We start from the raw sequence: 24,397 nt of genomic DNA on the forward strand, positions 1-24,397 counted from the left end.
TATAATCTTTCCCTGAACTTTAAAGAGTAGGTAGGTACCTCCTACATAACAATATATAACCTAATGTACAAGAAGTAGGTAAAATACTAATCAAAATATAAGAAGCGGCTAAAACATCATTTTAATTATCTTACATTAAAAATTATCACTAATTAATTATTTAAAATTACCGCCTAATAATATTCAAATGGTTTCTTTCCAAGGTCTGTGGTGACAAAGAAGGAAAGAAGCTTTCAGCTTCCACAATAAAATCAAATCAAAATTAAATAAAAAACCCATTAAAAGATTGTATGAGTAATTAAAAGTCATTTTTTAAAACGACTTTAAATTAAAATCACAATAAAAAAGATTATTAAAAAATTACGTTAATAATGAGAAGTTCTACTTTATATTTTACAAAATAATTGCTGCTGATTATCGTATAAGATCGTATTAAATCTGTCATTAAAAACAAATTATAATTTTATTCTTACATAAAGTCAAGTAAAAAGTAAAGAAATACATACATATTTCAAAATAATATCTATCTAACAAATAAAAACTTCAAGTACCTAATGTCAACCTCCTCGACAAGTTAAAACTTTTTTTTCTGAAGAGATTTGATAGAGAAAACTGTAACAACCGAGGTCGATATCTTCCCGAAATCGAAGAAGAAAGACAGGATAGAAGAAAGCCAGGCTCTCTGAGAACGAACGTTATTTGCTTAGCAAAAAGGTCTCCCCGAACCAGCAACCTAGCTTACAAGGCATTTTTTTACAAGGCACTTACAAGGCATTTTTCTTACAAGGCATTTTTCTTACAAGGCATTTTTCTTACAAGGCATTTTTCTTACAAGGCATTTTTCTTACAAGGCACTTACAAGGCATTTTTCTTTGCACCTTCCACTGTCGAAGAAAAATTGGTTTGAATTCCTAATATTGCTTGATCACTTCACCGCCAAGGTATCAGGCCAGGAATTTCGACATTTTTCAACACTCTAAATGACTAATGATCAAGCTATTCAAGTTACGAAGTCTGGATGACCCCCCCTCCTCCCCCTTACTTTTTTCACCTTTCCCCAGCTCAAGTTTAATGGTTAAACTTGACAAGGTTAAGATAAACCATTCTAAACGTTAACTTAACCACGAATGACGGGTGATTCAACCTGACCAGAGGTTCGTTGGACATCACGAAATGAAGACTGAAAATTACCTATACCTGTATTAGAAATTCAATCAGAAAAATGAAGAAGAAGAAGAAGAAGAAGAAGTAGAAGAAGAAGAAGAAGAAGAAGAAGAAGAAGAAGAAGAAGAAGAAGAAGAACCAGAGGTTCATTGGACATCACGAAATGAAGACTGAAAATTACCTATAGGTACCTGTATTAGAAATTCAATCAGAAAAATGAAGATGAAGAAGAAGTAGAAGAAGAAGAAGTAGAAGAAGAAGAAGAAGAAGAAGAAGAAGAAGAAGAAGAAGAAGAAGAAGAAAATATAGAAATAATAATAATAATCGAAAATATTGCGCCAAAGGAAACCATAATTTGAAGGCAGCAAAGTTCCGCTACTTGATGATTGCTACCTCGCAATATTGCTACTCCGTGATGCTCTGGCCAAGTGATTGAAGTCAGGGTGACCGCAAAAGTTCAATGTAATCACATCGGAATAATCACAGAATGCCTCTCACCTACATATTTCATACGTATAAGATTCAATAAACCATTCACAGGGCACGGTTGGTCGAGTGGTAACGCGCTTGCTTGCCATGCAGAAGGTGCCGGGTTCGAATCCCACCATCGACAAAAAATTGTACTCGTTTTTCGATTGCAAATATTTCAACGGGTTACTTTCTGCTGTTCTCGTGTTGACCCAGCACCTAAATGGGAAGTATGTTGTCTCTTGTCGCCCATCTGATGAGAGGCATACTACGGGATGGGCATGGTACGACACAGGCCACAAGCGTCTAATGTAGCAGTTGTTCCATTGCTACGGTAACCTGATGGCTGATGGTTAGTACGGATCTTGTGGTAAGAGGAATCTGCTATACGTGTGTGAGTATGTCTGGATTACAGGGTGGGTGGCTGAGTAATTGAGTATATCTGGATTACAGGGTGGGTGGGTGAGTAATTGAGTATGTCTGGATTAGAGGGTGTCCCCTAGGTCGAGTTTTAAGATAAACTTTACTGTATAATTGCTAAAGTAGGTATTTAGTAAGAGGAGTTTAACCCCCTGCTCGGCTGGGTTTAAGCTACTCGCTTTCTCACATTAACCCCACACGGCTTGGGTGGAGCCGGGAAAGGCCAAATGGTCACTCATCCGAGTAACAATCAAGCGAGCCTAGTTCTTTTCGATTATGGAAATCGAACCTGCGAACCTTTCCGTGGCAAACTAAATTAACCACTTTTGTCAATAACTTTCAGGTGCCAAACTGAATCAAATCTAACTGCCACTGCCAAACTGTTTTGACGTAGTGGAGCGGAGCACTACAGCGCTCTTTAATACAAAATTGTTATTTCTAGGTGGGTAGGTATTGGGCGGTATTACCGTATTACCTACTTTCTGAATCTGAAGGGTGGGCAACTTTTTCCGTAGAAATTTTTGTTCAAGAGTTTAATTTTGTGAGTAAAAGTATGAAAATATACGAAGCATACCTACGTATATCTTAACTGGACTAATAATTAAACACGAAAAATGACAACAGCCCCGCCACACGCGAAAACTATTGATAAATGACGATAAAAAAAAACACTTGGGCCCATAGTCCCCTACACTAATTTTTCATCCTTTTTTTCCTTCTCGGAGATTCCTTCACCATCCTGAGACAAAAAAAAAAAAAAAAAAAAAAAAAAAAAAAAAAAAGGAAGAATTTTCTTTTTTTTCCCTTTTTTTTTTAATTTTATAAAAATTCCCTGTTTTTTCACAGCGGGTTTTTCGTGTTAATGGTTTTTATATTCCGAACCTCTGAGACAATGTACCGATGAGTTGGTTTTTATCACAAAAGATAGATAGGTGCCTACGGATAGAAAAGATTCAGTGTCGTGGTATAGTGGTTGAGGAAAAACCGTAGACAGGAATAAGGGACGAGATCTTGTTTGGACTGCTGGAGTAAAGGGACTTTTCAGTCCTATTCGGGCAGTATTCTAGATCCCGAGAAAAATCGATTTAAAAAATACCGGTTAATCGTAAACTTTGACGTCACGGCATACGCTCTCGTAGGCGATGACGTCACATCAAATGTCCCGAGCAAAGCTCCCTCGCCGGCAACATGAACTGAGAATAGCTCGCACTGGTATGCCACAGCTCGCACTGGTATGCCACAAGCGTCTATTCGGTCGTTTCGTTCGCACCTAGTATTTCTTGGCATTCATCATTGTTTGTGATGTGAGAAGCGAGCAACATGATAAATGTGAGAGACCGCGAGTGTGTGTGTTGACAGTGCTCGGTTCCGATCCATCAAGTTGCCATGGTTACGCCACTGGGAGATTTTTTTAATTTAAAATTAATTGACTGGAACGTATTGTGCCTGAGTTGTGGCTGCTGGTGTTTGTGTTTGGATAAGACGATAAGTAGCTTTGGGTTAGGAAACTGGTTGGTTTCTGCTTGGATTACTTGGTTTGGGACTTTAGGACCATGGGTTCCTAACAAGGGGTCCCTGGAGCCGAAGTATTGTCTTAGGGATGATCATAGGGAGTATGGATCATATTTGGTAACAAATATCAAATCAAAAATCAAATCAAATCATGGTATCTTTGTGGTAAAGCTGCAGAGAGCTTTCTCACAACTTTGTGGGTATCACGGCATTACAAGTCTTTCATTTACTCAATCATCATATTTATTATCGCTCGTCTCTTTGACTTGTAATGCCGCCACTGGTCGCTACTCGATTAAAGTAGCTACTCAATTGTCCTCACGAGGCTGAGTGAATTTTATAAAAGGGGTGAAAGGGATAAGTACAGGGTCCTTTGACCGACGCGGCGACCCCGATCCAAACCGAAAGAACTTTGGAACTTTCAGAGAAGGGGCCTTACGCCCGCGCCCAAAATCAAATTGCCCTCTCAACGTGGAACGTTTTGTGGCAAATTTCAACAAAATCAGACAAACTGATCGAAAATTATCGCGGAACAAAGATCGAGATTTTCAGAGGAAAAACCCTCTTCCCTGCAAGAAGAAGATGATGATGATGATGATGATGATGACGAAGAAGAAGAAGAAGAAGAAGAAGAAGAAGAAGGAAAAAGACGTAGAAGAAGAACAACAACAACAAGAAGAAAGACGAAAAAAAGTTGGTATCTCTTCGAAAAATCCAAGAATAACCATGGAAGAAGATTGATATCAAAATCAATACAGAGATTACAAGATTAGACAAAGCTAGATATGTACAAGATCATTAAGACTATAGAGCTCTTTTGATAGTTTCGGTGTCTGGTGTCCCTTTATACCGGGTGAGACAAAAAGACAGGGGTAACGGGGCCTCAAAAATCTCAAAATATTGTAGGACATGAGGGCTTGTCCCAAATGTTGTTCCCATACGAAGAAGAAGGAAAAAGACGTAGAAGAAGGAGAGGAAGAACAAGAACAAGAAGAAAGACGAAAAAAAGTTGGTATCTCTCCGAAAGATCTAAGAATAACCATGGAAGAAGATTGATATCAAAATCAATACAGAGATTACAAGATTAGACAAAGCTAGATACAAGATCATTAAGACTATAGAGCTTTTTTGATAGATTTCGGTGTCTGGTGTCCTTTTATACCGGGTGAGACGAAAAGACAGGGGTAACGGGGCCTCAAAAATCTCAAAATATTGTCGGACATGAGGGCTTGTCCCAAATGTTGTTCCCATAACGAGAACGATAACCCACTTGAATATAAACGAGAGATAAAGGGAACTGTAACAACGGAGGTCTTATCGTCCCGAGGAGGAGGTCGGGATAGGAAACAGTCAGTCTTTCCGAGAAAGTCCTCCCCGTCCGTCCACGGGGGGGATCCGAACCCGCGATCTAGCGCCTACAAGGGAGGCAAGCGCTTATTCAAAGCTAACTAGGTCCTTGGTTGACGTTTGACTGAAAGCAAGAAGGAATAGAATAGAATAGAATAGAATAGAATATACCTTGTTCATACTACCAGCATATAGGACTGAAAAGTCCCTTTACACTCGAAGTCTAAACAAGGTCTTATATATTTGATTGGTAATAACATTACATTTTATGGAACTATAATCAAGACCTGTTTAAATTAAAAAAAAAATCCATCCTGGGCTGCGGTTAGGGAATCCCTTTCCTGAGAAAATTCTAAAAATCTAATAGTTTTTTGCTATCAATCAAATTGATTCAACTCCGACAAAAGCTGTACGTAAAACACTCGAGACTCAAGTGTTGAGTGTTCCAAAAAAAAATATGTTTTCCAAATTATAACACTTGTAACAAAACTTACAACCTTTGTCCTTGTAACATTTGTAACAAAAGACCTTTGTTCTTGTAACACCATTACTTGTCCTCATAGATTTAATAGGTGGTAATAATACATCAAGCTGTCTCATTTTTTCTCACTGAAATCAGTGGTTCCCAACCTGGGGAGGCGCGGACTGCCCGTTTATCCCACGAAGGATGACAAACGTCGACCCCGTGGGAAAAGGCAAAGAAGAAAAAGAACCCGAGTTTCTACTCATTCTAGGGGACGTGCTTAGAACAGTTTGGCTTGCAAGGAAGGTAACGCCGACCCCTAATAAGTAATAAGTAAGATTGATGCAGTAAAAGAAGGGGTTTGTCAGGGTGCCACTAAAGGGGTTGCTACTCAAAACCGTGTCCCCGCGGGACCAAAAGAAAAAGTTTGGGAACCACTGGCTTAAAGAGTTAAAATTAATAGACAGCTTTCGATTTTATGGGAATGGAACACCCTCTCCTCTCAAAGCTAACTTCTGTTCTTGTACTGATGATGGGTGTTATTGGTGTGTGGGCTTTTCGCAAAAATCACCAAAATTGTTGTCAAACTATAATGAAAATCTGAACCAAAATCGACCTGCTTTGAGTAACCTTCCTACATCCTAGTCCACAAATAATGTGATAAGAATAAAATTGTTGTTGGGAAGAAAATAAAATCCCGCAATAGATGTTAGAATAATAATGATCAAACCTACATAAATAAGCACAAAGAATTCAAAAACTCAAAGCCCAATGCACCGCTTAACACTAAATGCAAATCTTGGTCCTTGGAGCAACAGTTTTATTTTTTATTATTTTTTATTTTATTTCTAACAAATACATAGAAAAAAAACTACACCAACAAACATACAAAAATAAAAATTATGAATAAATTATGACGTTTTTCTTCTGATTTTTTTCTTCTTCTTCAGAATACAAAAAAAAGTATTAAAAAACAATAAAAATTTATTTTTTATACGATTAGTCAGGTCATAGGTCAGTTAGATCCTCATAAAATATCTGAATAGCTCTTGGAAGAAGAAAAAAACTTGGTTCTTCTTTTACTTTTTCGGTGTCTTAAGAGATAATATACCGGATGGTCTTGGGAGAAGAGAGGTTGAAATGGTTTACTTGGTTCTTCTTTTACTTTTTCGGTGTCTTAAGAGATAATATACCGGATGGTCTTGGGAGAAGAGAGGTTGAAATGGTACTCATGGCCTTTAGCCTTGGAACCACGTTGAATTCTAAGCTTGAGCTCGATGATTTTGCATACCAAAAAAGTTAAAGAAGACTAAAAAAGTCCAAGTTACTTTTTTTAAAATTTCAACTTGAAACTTTATTCAACGGCGACAGAATTTATATATAAAAAAAGGAATTTTAATTGTGTTAAGCATAAATGCTTCTCACAAATGTCGTTCCCTGCTTAGTGCACTACGCTAAATTTTTTGACTTGACTTGGACTCGAACCACCAACCTCCAGATCCGAAGTCCACCACGCTAACCACCTCATGGCCTTTAGCCTTGGAACCACGTTGAATTCTAAGCTTGAGCTCGATGATTTTGCATACCAAAAAAGTAAAAGAAGACTAAAAAAGTCCAAGTTACTTTCTTTCAAATTTCAACTTGAAACTTTATTCAACGGCGACAGAATTTATATATAAAAAAAGGAATTTTAATTGTGTTAGGCATAAATGCTTGTCACAAATTTAATGTCGTTCCCCGCTTAATGCACTACGCTAAATTTTTTGACTTGACTTGGACTCGAACCACCAACCTCCAGATCCGAAGTCCACCACGCTAACCACTGCACCACTGAGGTTGGTGACAGCCTTTATATCACTAAATATTAAACAACGTTGGTCTTGCTTGGTACTCAGAATACTCAGATGGGTGACCATGTGATCCTTTCCCGACCCCACTCACAGGCTGGGTATCATGTGACTAGGCGGGTCGCCTCTGCCGCCAAACAGAGGGCAAAACCTTCGTCACAGGAGACCCTAACAGATCAGCAGATAGCGTTAGCAGTAATGTGTGACATTAAACCTCTATGAAAAAGTCTGGTGTGAACATCACACGACTTTCCTTATCCTATTGAATGATGCTAATTTGAGTGTTCTTTTACCCTAACTTTTACAATATCTCTAACCGTTTTGTCGCTATAGCTGAAAACCGCCAAAAAACGGGTAAAAACCGCCAAAAAGCGGTCAAAATATCGCCAAACCGCAGCAACTATCTCAACCAATCGCTTTGTGTTGCATCCTTGTCACATTTGTGAACTACATACCAAAATTCAAGTCTCTAGCTTATACCGTTCCCGAGATATTGTTAAAATACACCGAAAACCGCCAAAAAGCGGTAAAATGCCGCCAACCGTTGCACCGGTCTTCACCAAAAGTTTCGTGTCGCATCCTTGTCACATTTGACATCTACATTCCAAATTTCAAGTCTCTAGCTCTTACCGTTCTCGAGATATTTTAAGTGAGAATCGTGCGCATACGTTTCTGCGCATCTCCTGAAGTCTGACGTCAGAGTTCAGGACTCTGACGGAAAATAAAAATTGAATTTACGCACTATTCGTACATTGAAAGGTTAGGTAAAACTCAGAGAGGACTTCACACATGAAAGTCCCTTTCCAAATTGAGAAAAATAAAGTGTCCCATTTAGCCAACAGTTCAAATTTCAAATAGGTAGTTCCGTTTATTTCGAATGAACTGAGAATAGCTCGCACTGGTATGCCACAGCTCGCACTGGTATGCCACAAGCGTCTATTCGGTCGTTTCGTTCGCACCTAGTATTTCTTGGCATTCATCATTGTTTGTGATGTGAGAAGCGAGCAACATGATAAATGTGAGAGACCGCGAGTGTGTGTGTTGACAGTGCTCGGTTCCGATCCATCAAGTTGCCATGGTTACGCCACTGGGAGATTTTTTTTAATTTAAAATTAATTGACTGGAACGTATTGTGCCTGAGTTGTGGCTGCTGGTGTTTGTGTTTGGATAAGACGATAAGTAGCTTTGGGTTAGGAAACTGGTTGGTTTTCTGCTTGGATTACTTGGTTTGGGACTTTAGGACCATGGGTTCCTAACAAGGGGTCCCTGGAGCCGAAGTATTGTCTTAGGGATGATCATAGGGAGTATGGATCATATTTGGTAACAAATATCAAATCAAAAATCAAATCAAATCATGGTATCTTTGTGGTAAAGCTGCAGAGAGCTTTCTCACAACTTTGTGGGTATCACGTTGGTCTTGTAATAAGACTCTTGAGCGGGATGTGAACACTAGGCGAGATTAACGCCGGAGGCGTTCTCTACCACCTAACCTTTAGAGCTCCATTATTATATGGTCAAATTCTCAAATAAATGAGGATAAAATTCCATACCTCGGCTGGATTTGAACCCACGCCCTCCTGTTTACCAGGCGAGCGTCTTGACCACTACGCCACCAAGACAGGTTGTAGGTTATACCTATTAGGGCTTGTAGGTAGGTATTAGGAGGAAGAACAATCTCAATAATATACGTATAATGTAGACAGAAAGACTACCTAGTATGATATTTAAATTATTTAATGTGCAATAAAAATACCCAATGTACTTAGGTATGTAGTGTAAGTTGACAATGACACAAAAAGTAATAATAATCAGATGAGCCATTGACTTCTAAAATAACTACATTATAAATTATATACCTACCTATTACAAACACAAACAACAATTAAAAAAAGCAAGAAAAAATAAAAACAATAAGAAACGAAAAAATAATAAAAATATGCTAAGAAAATACGAGAATCAAAATAAAACGTAAAAATGTTTTATTGAATTAGAGCAGTTCTGTTTATGATTACTTTATGTTACGCTAATTATTTTTATTATTAAAGAATTATTGTTTTATTTCTCATCTTTATATGATTATTTTGATTTTCATACCACCTAACCTTTAGAGCTCCATTATTATATGGTCAAATTCTCAAATAAATGAGGATAAAATTCCATACCTCGGCTGGATTTGAACCCACGCCCTCCTGTTTACCAGGCGAGCGTCTTGACCACTACGCCACCAAGACAGGTTGTAGGTTATACCTATTAGGGCTTGTAGGTAGGTATTAGGAGGAAGAACAATCTCAATAATATACGTATAATGTAGACAGAAAGACTACCTAGTATGATATTTAAATTATTTAATGTGCAATAAAAATACCCAATGTACTTAGGTATGTAGTGTAAGTTGACAATGACACAAAAAGTAATAATAATCAGATGAGCCATTGACTTCTAATATGCAGACGCGATACTCTTCAAGCCAACTAGGGTGATGGTCTATTATTCTATTAACTTTGTTGAACTCGAAAACTTGAATGAAAATTCCCTGGCACGGTTCTCCTACATGGGGCCAAGGTTCGTTTCGTTTTCAATTACCAGATCACACCAGCGTGAAGCTAGCCAATTTCTTCCTCGACTGAGAATCGCGTACAAGCATTCATCACTCGTTGCTAGTTGCGAACAGCTTGTTCGAAAACGTGTCAGTTGAAAAAATTTGGCTTACTGATTGAGAACACTTTAAAAGGGTACAATGCTTATGGTACAAAGGAAAACTAACAGTTAACTCTTTCAAAAAAGAGACATGAAATAACTGCCAACAAAAAGCAAAGGAGGTAGGTAAAAAAAACATGTTCAAAAGATTTCTATAAATGCTGAGGGATTTTTTTCGTACATTGAAAGGTGAGGTAAAACTCAGAGAGGACTTCACACATGAAAGTCCATTTCCAAATTGATAAAGTGTCCCATTTAGCCAACAGTTCAAATTTCAAATAGGTAGTTACGTTTATTTCGAAAGAACTGAGAATAGCTCGCACTGGTATGCCACAGCTCGCACTGGTATGCCACAAGCGTCTATTCGGTCGTTTCGTTCGCACCTAGTATTTTAAAAGGGGTACAATGCTTATGGTACAAAGGAACAACTAACAGTTAACTCTTTCAAAAAAGAGACATGAAATAACTGCCAACAAAAAGCAAAGGAGGTACCTAGGTAAACAAACGTGTTCAAAAGATTTCTATAAATGCTGAGGAATTTTTTTCGTTCATTGAAAGGTTAGGTAAAACTCAGAGGACTTCACACATGAAAGTCCCTTTCCAAATTGAGAAAAATAAAGTGTCCCATTTAGCCAACAGTTCAAATTTCAAATAGGTAGTTCCGTTTATTTCGAAAGAACTGAGAATAGCTCGCACTGATATGCCACAGCTCGCACGGGTATGCCACAAGTGTCTATTCGGTCGTTTCGTTCGCACCTAGTGTTTCTTAGCATTCATCATTGTTTGTGATGTGAGAAGCGAGCAACATGACAAATGTGAGAGACCGAGTGTGTGTGTTGACAGTGCTCGGTTCCGATCCATCAAGTTGCCATGGTTACGCCACTGGGAGATTTTTTTTACATTTCTTGGCATTCATCATTGTTTGTGATGTGAGAAGCGAGCAACATGATAAATGTGAGAGACCGAGTGTGTGTGTTGACAGTGCTCGGTTCCGATCCATCAAGTTGCCATGGTTACGCCACTGGGAGATTTTTTTTAATTTAAAATTAATTGACTGGAACGTATTGTGCCTGAGTTGTGGCTGCTGGTGTTTGTGTTTGGATAAGACGATAAGTAGCTTTGGGTTAGGAAACTGGTTGGTTTTCTGCTTGGATTACTTGGTTTGGGACTTTAGGACCATGGGTTCCTAACAAGGGGACAGTGGAGCCGAAGTATTGTCTTAGGGATGATCGTAGGGAGTATGGATCATATTTGGTAACAAATATCAAACCAAAAATCAAATCAAATCATGGTATCTTTGTGGTAAAGCAGAGAGCTTTCTCACAACTTTGTGGGTATCACAGCATTACAAGTCTTTCATTTACTCAATCATCATATTTATTATCGCTCGTCTCTTCGACTTGTAATGCGGCCACTGGTCGCTACTCGATTAAAGTAGCTACTCAATTGTCCTCACGAGGCTGAGTGCACCCCGAACTCCAAGCACAGAGCCGAAAAAACCTAGACCCCGTCGGGGATCGAACCCGGACCTCCTGCGTGCAAGCCTAGTGTGATACCCACTCGGCCACGGAGGTTGCTTGGTAACAAATATCATCCCTATAGTAGTGGTGAGTCCACCTTCAAGATGTGGAGTAAAAAGGCCCTAGCCATCCTATAGTTAGCTGGGAAAGTAGCTAGAGCATCTGCCTTGTAAGCGCTGGGTCGCAGGTTCCATTTCGTCCTGGGGCGAACTTTATACTAAACAAATAAGTTCGTTCTCGGAACGGCTGGCTTTCTCCTATCCTTTCCTCCTTCTCTCTTTGATGGTAATTATGCAGAAGTCACGTCCGTGGAAAAGAAAAACTCTTTTTTGTGTTTAACCTAACCCTCTAATAACACTAATCACTGCTCTAATTGTGAAAACTCCTTGTTGCGTTCAACCTAACCCTATAATAACACTGGTCACTGCTCGTTTGTGCCAGTTCCTTTGGTAGCAATATTCCACGGACGTGACTTCTGCATCACAAGTACCGAATTTATTTGGAAATACAATCCAAACTGGTATCTTACATTGTCATTACATAGAGTTAGAGACAAAAAGAATGTACTTTGCGAACCCCTGGTTTTGACGATGAGCTAACAGGATTAAGATGGATTTACAAATAGTAGTCATGTGATTATGGTGATAACCAATAGGATGATGGGATGGATGACATTAAAGCAGGAAATAGGTAGGCATAAATATTATGACTTTTTATGACATTACCAGTTGAAGAGCCTGCATCTCGCAAGCAAAAATAGAAAAAATGGCTACGCCTTGTAAACTGACGTATGATAAACACCTTAACGATATACAATACTCTGAAAATTTTGGACATGGTCCACTCTATACATATTTTTAAAATATGGTTGCTAAATTTACTTTAATAGTGTTATACATTGAAATGAGAGCAAATACATAATTCAAACTTTGACAAGTCCCAAACTTTGACTAGTTTTATTTCAACATGCTTTTTATAAGACTTGGTCCGCTCTGCCTATTAGCCATTAATTTTTACTTTCTATTACCCTTATTTCACAATATTTCGGGCCTCCTCGAACTTTTGGAAGCATTAATGCGTGCTTCGAGGGTTTCATTTGGTGTTTTATCAACCTGTTCCACTTGCATCATAGGTTTCATTTGATGTTTCATCGATTATTTCACATCCTTCATGATCATGTGTTTAGTTTAGTGTTTCATCAACTATACTATTTGTATGTTTCATTATTGTTACAGATGGTGGAGACAGTGCATTCTCGGGACCTCAATCTCTACAGAACGAATGTTTAGCATGGTGATGTTCCCCTTAAGGTGATGGTGGAACCTGAACCTAGCCGAACCTAGGAAGTTAAACCTAGCCTTCATTTATCCTGAGCGCCTGAGCCTAGTCTAGCCTAGGAAACTGAACCTATCCTTCATCCAGCTTGGGAACCTGAACCTAAACCTTCATCTATCCTGAACCTAGCCCAACCTAGGAAGCTAAACCTAGCCTTCATTTATCCTGAGCGCCTGAGCCTAGTCTAGCCTAGGAAACTGACCCTATCCTTCATCTAGCTTGGGAACCTGAACCTAAACCTTCATCTATCCTGAACTTAGCCCAACCTAGGAAGCTAAACCTAGCCTTCATTTATCCTGAGCGCCTGAGCCTAGTCTAGCCTAGGAAACTGACCCTATCCTTCATCTAGCTTGGGAACCTGAACCTAAACCTTCATCTATCCTGAACTTAGCCCAACCTAGGAAGCTAAACCTAGCCTTCATTTATCCTGAGCGCCTGAGCCTAGTCTAGCTTAGGAAACTGACCCTATCCTTCATCTAGCTTGGGAACCTGAACCTAAACCTTCAGCTATCCTGAACCTAGCCTCAACCTAGGAAGCTAAACCTAGCCTTCATTTATCCTGAGCGCCTGAGCCTAGTCTCGCCTAGGAAACTGACCCTATCCTTCATCTAGCTTGGGAACCTGAACCTAAACCTTCAGCTATCCTGAACCTAGCCTCAACCTAGCCCAGTCTAGGAAGCTGAAATCCAGCCGTTCCGAGAACGAACCTTATCTGTTTAGGGTAATGTTCGCCTCGGGCGGGCTACCCTCCAAGATAGCTAGGCCTGTGCAGTGTGTCTCTAATAGGGAGGAAAAAGCCTAAAAAAAAAAAGAATAATCAGCTAATGCCTTGAAAATCCAGAAATTCCTTGGTATTAACCTGATGAAGATAAGTAGAGGGGGTAAACTCCTTAGTCCTCCTTACCTTCCTGGTGCAGAGGAAAAAAAAAACAAAAAAAAAAAAAAAAAAATTCATCATTCATGGGCCTTTGATTAAAAAGTTGAAAAAAAAAAAAAAAAAAAAAAAAAAAAACAGGATTTTTTCCATTATAATATAAAATAATAAAAAATTAAAATTCATGAGGTGGGAGCAAAAAAAGTCCCCATATCTACCTGTAGTACTCATGCCAATATACATAATTTCACAATATTTTGTGTACTTTAAATTTATAAGATTTTTTTTTTACCTAACCTCTGCACGTACCTATATCACTCTCCCCTGAATTAATTCCGGGAAGAATGATGTGGGGGAAAAAAGAAGATAATAAATATTATAATGATGAAAAAAAAAAATACAGAAGCTTCTAACCTTCAGTTAGGTAAAAAAGAAAAAAAAAAAAAAAATGTTTTGCAGGTTTTGCAACACTGAAACTTGTTAAGAAACTTACCCACTTTTTCCTGTCAATCTATGGCCTGCTCCTGAAAGCAGTGTCATCGTCACCCTGCGAAATTCTTTATACCTAGTTCACAACTGCTTTCATGTATGTACCTTTCCACTTTCCATTCCTATAATTGGGAAAGTCTTTTCATTTGAGCATGTGAATCACAGCCAACATCTTCCATAATTTGTGTGACTTGTATTTGTCTCTTCTTCTTATTCTCCGTCTTTTCCCGTGCTCAGACAGGATCAGCGTCAGCCTCTCGTCTTGTCTCTCTCGTCAGCTATCTGTCTATAACTCTACAATCACCCACAATTTTATTAATGAAAACCCAACCTCTTCTGTCCCCAGGTCTGGTTCCAGAACAAGAGGAGTAAAGAGCGAAGACTAAAGCAACTCACCTCGATGGGGCGTGGTCCCTTCTTCGGCAGTTCTCGGAAAATGCGAGGATTCCCGATGAACCTGAGCCCGGGCGGCCTTGACGAACCCCCTCCCGGTTTCCCCTACTTTGCTGGTGGGGAGGGGAAATTTGAATTCGGCTACGGCGGACCAGCGGGCTTTCATCATGAGTTCTTCGCGGGGCATCATCCACACGGCCCCCCTGGACCTTTGCCTTTCAACCCACAAGGTAAGATCCCATCATGGGCTGCGGTTAGAGAATCCCATCCTGGGATTGAAATCTCGGTACTGGGTTTTTATTTCGGGATCGATATTGTGATTTTCCAATCCCGGATTTTTGGTTTTTTCCAGGATTAATCATTTTCTTGAAGTCGAAATTTGCACTTTAGATTTCAAGCATAAAATATTCAGTTTTGGGATTCGGTAGGGGTTCCTTTCCTGAGAAAATTCTAAAAATCTTAAACTATTTACTTTATGACTACCTAGTTTTTTCAAATTGATTCAACTCCGACAAAAGCTGTACGTAAAACACTCGAGACTCAAGTGTTGAGTGTTCCAAACGAAATATGTTTTCCAAATTATAACACTTGTAACAAAACTTACAACCTTTGTCCTTGTAACATTTGTAACAAAAGACCTTTGTTCTTGTAACATCATTACTTGTCCTCATAAATTTAATAGGTGGTAATAATACATCAAGCTGTCTCATTTTTTCTCACTGAAATCAGTGGTTCCCAACCTGGGGACGCGCGGACCGCCCGTTTATCCCAGGAAGGGTGACAAACGTCGACCCCGTGGGAAAAGGCAAAGAAGAAAAAGAACCCGAGTTTCTACTCATTCTAGGGGACGTCCTTAGAACAGTTTGACTTGCAAGGAAGGTAACGCCGACCCCTATAATAAGTAAGATTGAGACAAGGTGCAGAAAAAGAAGGGGTTTGTCAGGGTGCCACTAAAGGGGTTGCTACTCAAAACCGTCCCCGCGGGACCAAAAAAAAAGTTTTAGAACAGTTTGACTTGCAAGGAAGGTAACGCCGACCCCTATAATAAGTAATATTGAGACAAGGTGCAGAAAAAGAAGGGGTTTGTCAGGGTGCCACTAAAGGGGTTGTTACTCAAAACCGTGTCCCCGCGGGACCAAAAGAAAAAGTTTGGGAACCACTGGCTTAAAGAGTTAAAATTAATAGACAGCTTTCGATTATTTTTTCAAAAGAGTAAAAATCGGCAGGGGGTCTCAAAATGAGGGGGAGGAAAGGGTCATAAAGGGTGGGGGACACTAGAGATCGCCACAGGTTGTCTCGTAATGTTTTAACACCCTGTAGGGACAGGTTGTTGCTGGCTTAAAGAGTTAAAATTAATAGACAGCTTTCGATTATTTTTTCAAAAGAGTAAGAATCGACAGGGGGTCTCAAAATGAGGGGGAGGGAGAGGAAAGGGTCATAAAGGGTGGGGGACACTAGAGATCGCCACAGGTTGTCTCGTAATGTTTTAACACCCTGTAGGGACAGGTTGTTGACGAGTATAGGGTGTATCCGAAGTAGACAAGTCCAAAGTAGAGTGAGTAAAAGAGAACTACTCTTTTTAGAACACACGGTATCAGCTCTAACTAGGGTGATTGTCACTCGAAAACGCCGGCCCCGTCTGTACACGGGAAAAGGCGAAGAAAAAGAAGAAAGAGTTATAGAAACTATGGCTAGAGTAGATTTGATCAGGGTTAGGATTATAGAAAAGGCTTATCCCAGGGTTTAGATAACTTTGGAAACATCCTATGCCACCCTAAACATTTGTGATACCTACTTAATATTTTGTATCCCACTAACATCTAACGGCGTGTCGTGTGTTCGCAAACAGATGTTTTGAGGAGGAGGTGGAGAAGGAGGAGGAACGAACTCCCCCCCCCCCCCCCCCCCCCCCCCCACCCAACCCCCCTCTCTTCTCTCTCTCTCTCTTTCTTCCCCCTAACCTCTCTCTTTACTTCTTCCTCCTCCCCTCCTTTCCTTTCCTTCTCTCACCTTACTTCTCTAAGTCCTCTCTCTCTCCCTCTCTCTCTCTCTCATACCTACATTGGGAAGAAAAAATAAACAGAAGGCAAATTCTGATGCTAAACATGAGAAAAAATCCGGCAGATCAGAACTTTCACCCCGAGTTCTAGGCCGGTCATCATCCGCACGGCAAATATCAAATGAACAGCAGCTCATCCATAAAGGGAATTTGGCTAACAAATCGATTGGACAAAAAAAAAAAAAAAAAAACCCCTTTCCGGTGTGAAAAAATCCGGCAGATCACAACTTTCGCCCCAAGTTCTAGGCCGGTCCCCATCCGCACGGCAAAAATCAAATGAATAGTGAATAGCAGCTCATCCATAAAGGGAATTTAGCTAAAAAATCGATTGGACTAAAAATCCCTTTACCGTTGTGTCTCAGCAGGGCTAAAAATCCCCTAACTAAAAAACTAAAAAAAAATCCCTCTCCTCTTATGTTTCAGCAGGCCCCATGGACCAAGGCTCACTCAGCGGGATGAGTGGCGAGTTTGGGGGCCCCGATTCGGGCCCCGGGGGCTTCATGCCCCAACCTCCCCCTAGCGAACAACAACTGATGGCCCAACGAACGGGGGGCGGGGGCAGTCCTGAATTTATCAACTCACAAGGTAAGCGTTTGTTTTATTCTATTCTATTCTACATATTTAGATATCAAACTTATTCTGGCCAGCCTAGTTAGCTTAGTTGGTAGTGCGTCTGCCTTGTAAGCGCTAGGCCGCGGGTTCGATTCCCGCCCGGGGTGGATTTATTCTATTCTGTTCTATTTAGATATCAAACTTATTCTGTTCTATTTAGATTCCTTATTCTATTATTTTACTCAGTTAGCCTTACTGATGTTGGTCTTGTAATAAGACTCTTGAGCGGGATGTGAACACTAGGCGAGATTAACGCCGGAGGCGTTCTCTCCACCTAACCTGTAGAGCTCCATTATTATATGGTCGAATTCTCAAATAAATGATGAGGATAAAATTCCATGCCTCGGCTGGGTTTGAACCCACGCCCTCCTGTTTACCAGGCGAGCGTCTTGACCACTACGCCACCAAGACAGGTCGTAGGTTATACCTATTAGGGCTTGTAGGTAGGTATTAGGCTATTAGGAGGAAGAACAATCTCAATAATATACGTATAATGTAGACAGAAAGACTACCTAGTATGATATTTAAATTTAAATTATTTAATGTGCAATAAAATACCCAATGTACTTAGGTATGTAGTGTAAGTTGACAATGACACAAAAAGTAATAATAATCAGATGAGCCATTGACTTCTAAAATAACTACATTATAAATTATACCTACCTATTACAAACACACACAACAATTAAAAAAAGCAAGAAAAAATAAAAACAATAAGAAACAAGAAAATAATAAAAATATGCTAAGAAAATACGAAAATCAAAATAAAACGTAAAAATGTTTTATTGAATTAGAGCAGTTCTGTTAATGATTACTTTATGTTACGCTAATTATTTTTATTATTAAAGAATTATTGTTTTATTTCTCATCTTTATATGTTATTGGGCGGTATTACTTTCTGAATCTGAAGGGTGGGCAACTTTTTCCGTAGAAATTTTTGTTCAAGAGTTTAATTTTGTCAGTAAAAGTATGAAAATATACGAAGCATAGGTACCTACCTACGTATATCTTATCTGGACTAATAATTGCACACGAAAAATGACAACAGCCCCGCCACACGCGAAAACTATTGATAAATGACGATAAAAAAAACACTTAAGCCCGTAGTCCCCTACACTAATTTTTCATCCTTTTTCCTTCTCGGAGATTCCTTCACTATCCTGAGACAAAAAAAAAAAAAAAAAAAAAAAAAAAAAACACAGGGGGTTTTTTTTTTTTTTGTTTTTTTTTTCCCCGAACCCTCGTGAGACAATGTACCGATGGATTGGTTTTGTATCACAACAAAGATAGATAGTCTATACGGATAGAAAAAAGATTCATGCTGATTGGCTTAAAAAAATTAGCCCCTGAAAGAGTTGCCCTAGATCTTATGGGCGGGCGTATCCTTGACTTTTCAGGGGAAATGCGGTCGTCAGGTTTGTTCTACAGCAGGGGAATAGGAGGACAGGATGCCAAAAAGGAGTTGGTGATAACTTTGACGTCACGGCATACGCTCTCGTAGGTGATGACGTCACATCAAATGTCCCGAGCAAAGCTCCCTCGCAGTCAACACATTAATCTGTTTGTGCGCATGCATTTCTGCGCAATTCATGTTTGTGCGCATACGTTTCTGCGCATCTCCTGAAGTCTGACGTCAGAGTTCAGGACTCTGACGGAAAATAAAAATTGAATTTTCGACCTTTTACAGTTATTATTTCGGAGTTTTGACCTCAGATTTGGATTTTTCCCAACTTTTTACATAGGAATCGACCATTTATTAATAATTTTTACTTATTTGCAACTGCTCCATTTGTGATTATTCAACGTGGATTCTAATACCACCAGCAGATCAGCATTGTGTATATGGGTTTATACTTGCTTTACGACACTTTACGCGTCCAAATATGGGTTTACAGCTTCCTCTCACCCCACACCACTGATGGTGATCTACGCACTGATCGTCTGCAGGGGGTTTGTGGAGTCTAGGAAGAACAAATGATCCGAACCAACTGTAGGTACCAACCGCGCGGCGCGGTACGGGTCAAAAACCGATGCGAAAAAATGAAGAGGTTAGGTTGTAAAGTTGTAATGTGTCTATAGTCCAGTTTACGAAAGAAGGCAGTAGGGGAAAAGGTTTTAAATTCGATTGCATGTCTCTAGCAGAACTTAACCGTAATATAGGTACTATAGTAATTGAGAAACTACATACAAACATACATCATCTGTCAGAACAATGACCCGATGGGTTCCAAAATCTAATGGTCAATTTGTCAAATGTCCTTGAGATTGGGTTTTAACATACTTGCCAAATTTCATTGAAATTGGACACACCGATCGCGGGCGGGAGTCATGGTGAAACACAGAATTTCTTACAAGGGGATTCTAGATTTCCATCAGGGAATGGCCCACTTTGAGCTTATTTTCAATCTATTCATCGATTTTTTTTTTATTCTTCTTCTTCTTCTTCTTCTTTGTAAAATTTCATGAAAAATTTGGCAAACCTTGGTAACTTGTAATTAGATAGGTAGGTAGGGTATAGGTAACAAGTATGACACATTTTTCTCAACCTAGTTCTTCTTCTTCTTCTTCTTCTTCTTCTTCTTCTTCTTCTTCTTCTTCTTCTTCTTCTTCTTCTTCTCTTTCGTCTTCTTCTTCTCCTTCTTCTTCTTCTCCTTCTTCTTCTTCTTCTTCTCCTTCTTCTCCTTCGTCTTCTTCTTTTTCTCCTTCTTCTTCTCCTCCTTCTTCTTCTTCTCCTCCTTTTTCTTCTTCTCCTTCTTCTTCCCCTTCTTCTTCTCCTCCTTTTTCTTCTTCTCCTTCTCCTTCTTCTTCTTCTTCTTCTCCTCCTCTCTTCGTCTTGATAACATACGGAGGGTGGTCACAGAATTCGTGCTGGCTGGACTGGTCTGGTGAGATGAGGTGATATATTATTTTACAACAGATGGAATGGGGGTGGTGGTTGAGGTCCAATCTATTATTTTCATTATAGGATTGGGTGGGGGTTGGCGGGGTCATCTATTATTATTGTAGCGTAGGGGTTGTGTCCTATTCCGCAAATGTTGCTTCTGCTTCAGGGTTTCAAAGTCGTAAATCTCTCTGTTTCTCTCTCTCTCTCTCTTCCCCTCCCCCCTCTCTCTCTTTTTCTTTATCTCTCTGTCAACTGTTGGTCCTAGCCTCTCTTTTCCTTTCTCTCTCCCTCCCTATCTTTCTATCACTTTCTCTCTTTATCAAATTTTCCCTTTTTTCTTCCTTCCTTTTCCGACCTATCCGCCTCCTCCTCTCTCTCTCTCTCTCTCTCTCTCTCTCTCTCTCTCTCTCTGTGAGGACAGGTCAGGTCGCATGATGTATGATAGAAGACATCAAGAAGACGGATTAGTCCCACCTCCCATCCTTTGTTCACATCTGTTGAATTTTCGAGCAGAAAAAAGAAGAAGACATATCTGTCAGACACTTTTGAAATAATGAAAGGAGAGGAAGAAAAAGCTAGCAATAGATGAAAAACACAACAAAATAGTCTAGTTTTCGGAAATTTCAGCAAGCAAGAAATGGTTTATACCTCTACGTCCTCTACCTACCCTAACAACATCGATGGTTGGGTTTTTTTTTTTTTTTTTAGTTTAAAAGTTTTTTTTGGGCTGATCGAACTTGAAATTTTCAGCGCCGCAGGCGAAATTTTTCAAAAAGTAGGTTGATATGTGCCTTATGCTTTGTCACAAGTTAATTTTTCGTACCTAATTCGTAGATATTTTCTTATCCTAATTTTCGCTGAACGCTAAAGTGAGCAAAATAAAATAGAGTGCCGCAGGCGAAATTTTTGAAAATTTTGCTACATATTTTCTTATCCTAATTTTAGCTGAACGCTAAAGTGAGCAAAACTACTCAGATGGGTGACCATGTGATCCTTTCCCGACCCCACTCAGGCTGAGTATCATGTGACTAGGCGGGTCGCCTCTGTCGCCAAACAGAGGGCAAAACCTTCGTCACAGGAGACCCTAACAGACCAGCAGATAGCGTTAGCAGTAATGTGTGACATTAAACCTCTATGAAAAAGTCTGGTGTGAACATCACACGACTTTCCTTATCCTATTGAATGATGCTTATTTGAGTGTTCTTTTACCCTAAATTTTACAATATCTCTAACCGTTTTGTCGCTATAGCTGAAAACCGCCAAAAAACGGTCAAAATACCGCCAAACCGCAGCAACTATCTCAACCAAACGTTTTGTGTTGCATCCTTGTCACATTTGTGAACTACGTACCAAATTTCAAGTCTCTAGCTTATACCGTTCCCGAGATATTGTTAAATTACACCGAAAACCGCCAAAAAGCGGTGAAATGCCGCCAACCGTTGCACCGGTCTGTGTCGCATCCTTGTCACATTTGACAGCTACATACCAAATTTCAAGTCTCTAGCTCTTACCGTTCTCGAGATATTTTGTGTGTCGCATTCTTGTCACATTTGAAAGATACATACCAAATTTCAAGTCTCTAGCTCTTACCGTTCTCGAGATATTTTGTTTACAGACAGGACAGACAGACGGACCAATGGCTGAAACTTTGGATTTAGGCTCTAGGGAACTCAAAACGTGTTTTGATATTAAAAACTGACCATCGAAAATTTGACCCGATTACATTACTTTCCTTCCTATAGGAATAGGATAAGGAAAGTAAAAAAGCATAAAATCAAAATTTCAGTTCGTTGGTTCATTGTCCACCCTGAATACCTACTCGAGCTATTATTAGTTATGAGGGGGAAGTATTGTCATAAGACACAGCAGGGACGGCACTAAAATCTGTCCATCGAAAATTTGACCCGATTACATTACTTTCCTTCCTATAGGATAAGGAAAGTAAAGAAGCATAAAATCAAAATTTGAGTTCGTTGGTTCATTGTCCACCCTGAATACCTACTCGAGCTATTATTAGTTATGAGGGGGAAGTATTGTCATAAGACACAGCAGGGAGCATAAAATCAAAATAATTTCAGTTCGTTCGTTGGTTCATTGTCCACCCTGAATACCTACTCGAGCTATTATTAGTTATGAGGGGGAAGTATTGTCATAAGACACAGCAGGGAGTCTCCAGGTTCGAGTCCTAGCTGCGGGGAGATTATTTGATCATAATAATTCGAAGGCTTGTCTGCAAGGAGGGCCTAACCCTACTTGTGGACCCTTTTTGGAGTAAAACGGCTTTTCTAATGCGAAATGTTAGGAATAATAAAATAAATTTTCATTTTTTTTTCTTTTTTTTTTGTGTTAAGCATATTTAAATGCTTGTCACGAATGTCGTTCCCCGCTTAATACACTACGCTAAATTTTATGACTTGACTTGGACTCGAACCACCAACCTCCAGATCCGAAGTCCAACGCGTTAACAACTGCACCACTGAGGTTGGTTAAATAAAATAAGAATAATAAAACAATAATAAGAAGATTTCCTCCATTCCGCGAAAAGGTATTCCATACCTACGCGCCTACTTACATTAACCTCAATTAGCCTATTTGGAGTCCTCCTAATAATCCTAAAGGCTACTTTAGGTACTCTTTTGAGTTACTTCTGCAGCTCACTAAATCACGAGATTCACATGTTAAAAGATATAACCGTAATACATTTCTTTTTTGATTTTTTTTAAGAGGTTTGACAGAGGGATCTGTAACTGCTATGGTCTTATCGTCCCGAAATCGAAGAGAGAAGGAAGACCGAGGCAGGTCATTAAAAGAATAAAAGAGGAGAATGATAAGCTGAAAAGAATTAGAGTACGGCTTGGACAATGGACATGGACATAGGCACTATGGGACGAATATTAGGAGGGCATACGACGGGACGATCATGCTATGACAGGCATTTGTGACGAGAATTTATCTCAGACTCGGACATACTACAGGACGGGCATGCTATGAGTGAAAAAAAAAAATCCAATTTCCTATCTATCTACAAAGTTATCTATCTATGCTATCTGCCTTGTAATTTTCTATCATATAAAATGATTTTTGTATTAACTCTTGTGGTAACCTGATGGCTGATGGTTCGTACGGATCTTGTGGTAAGAGGAATCTGCTATACGTGTGTGAGTATGTCTGGATTACAGGGTGGGTGGCTGGCTGAGTAATTGAGTATATCTGGATTACAGGGTGTCCCCTAGGTCGAGTTCTAAGATAAGCTTTACTGTATAATTGCTAAAGTATAGGTATGTAGATGTAGTAAGAGGAGTTTAGCCCCCGTTCGGCTAGGTTTAAGCTACTCGCTTTCTCATATTAACCCCACACGGCTTGGGTGGAGCCGGGAAAGGCCAAATGGTCACTCATCCGAGTAACAATCACGCGAGCCTAGTTCTAAAAAAAAAAAAAAAAACTTATTCCTACTGAAATTTCGCTCTATCAATCCACGATCTACGGAATTTCTTGGGGAAAAACAGTAAAACAACTTATTCCTACTGAAATTTCGCTCTATCAATCTACGTATTTTCTTGGGGAAAAAAACAGTTGGGACGGGTATAAAATACATCAAAGCCGACGCAAAATTTCTTCTTCTTCTTCTTCCTCTTCTTCTTTTTCATCCCACATGTGTGTGGTTGCCAAGAAACCCACAGTACATGTCGAAAAAAAAGCAGAAGAAGAACAGGAAGAAAATCAAATACCTATGAAATAGCGCGCGGCTTACGAGAGAATTATAGCCGTGGCCGGGTAATATAATCTTGCGGTTAGCCAACACAGACCAAACATGGAATCAACAAAACACAAAATAGAGACGAAGTCTCCTGATGTTCGGCTCTCAGATCTGAAAGTTCGAAGAAGAAATGCTTCAAATGTGTACAAAGAATTTTATAAAAAGGGGTGAAAGGGACATCAAGTACAGGGTCCTTTGACCGACCCGACGACCCCGATCCAAACCGAAAGAACTTTGGAACTTTCAGAGAAGGTGCCTTACGCCCGCACCCAAAATCAAATTGCCCCCTAAACGTGGAACGTTTTGTGGCCAATTTCAACAAAAGCAGACAAACTGTTCGAAAATCATCGCGGAACAAAGATCGAGATTTTCAGAGGAAAAACCCTCTTCCCTGCAAGAAGAAGAAGAAGAAGAAGAAGAAGAAGAAGAAGAAGAAGAAGAAGAAGAAGAAGAAGAAGAAGAAGAAGAAGAAGTCGAAGAAGGAAAAAGACGTAGAAGAAGAACAACAACAAGAAGAAAGACGAAAAAAGTTGGTATCTCTTCGAAAGATCTAAGA

General features: G+C 39.6%; 1 protein-coding gene across 1 annotated transcript in view; it reads left to right on the top strand.

The window, feature by feature from the left end:
• The window catches only part of LOC103504935 (LIM/homeobox protein Lhx1), a gene marked incomplete at its 5' end in the record, with an annotated part of 46,393 nt that overhangs the window by 9,625 nt on the left and 12,371 nt on the right, over positions 1-24,397 (top strand). The window contains 2 exons of the mRNA XM_008469240.2: positions 14,483-14,759; positions 17,012-17,173. Coding sequence (XP_008467462.1) covers positions 14,483-14,759; positions 17,012-17,173 — 439 coding nt within the window. The remainder of the gene's footprint in view (positions 1-14,482; positions 14,760-17,011; positions 17,174-24,397) is intronic.

Source organism: Diaphorina citri, unplaced genomic scaffold, assembly GCF_000475195.1.
Source record: "Diaphorina citri unplaced genomic scaffold, Diaci psyllid genome assembly version 1.1 scaffold8, whole genome shotgun sequence".
NCBI lineage: Eukaryota > Metazoa > Arthropoda > Insecta > Hemiptera > Psyllidae > Diaphorina > Diaphorina citri.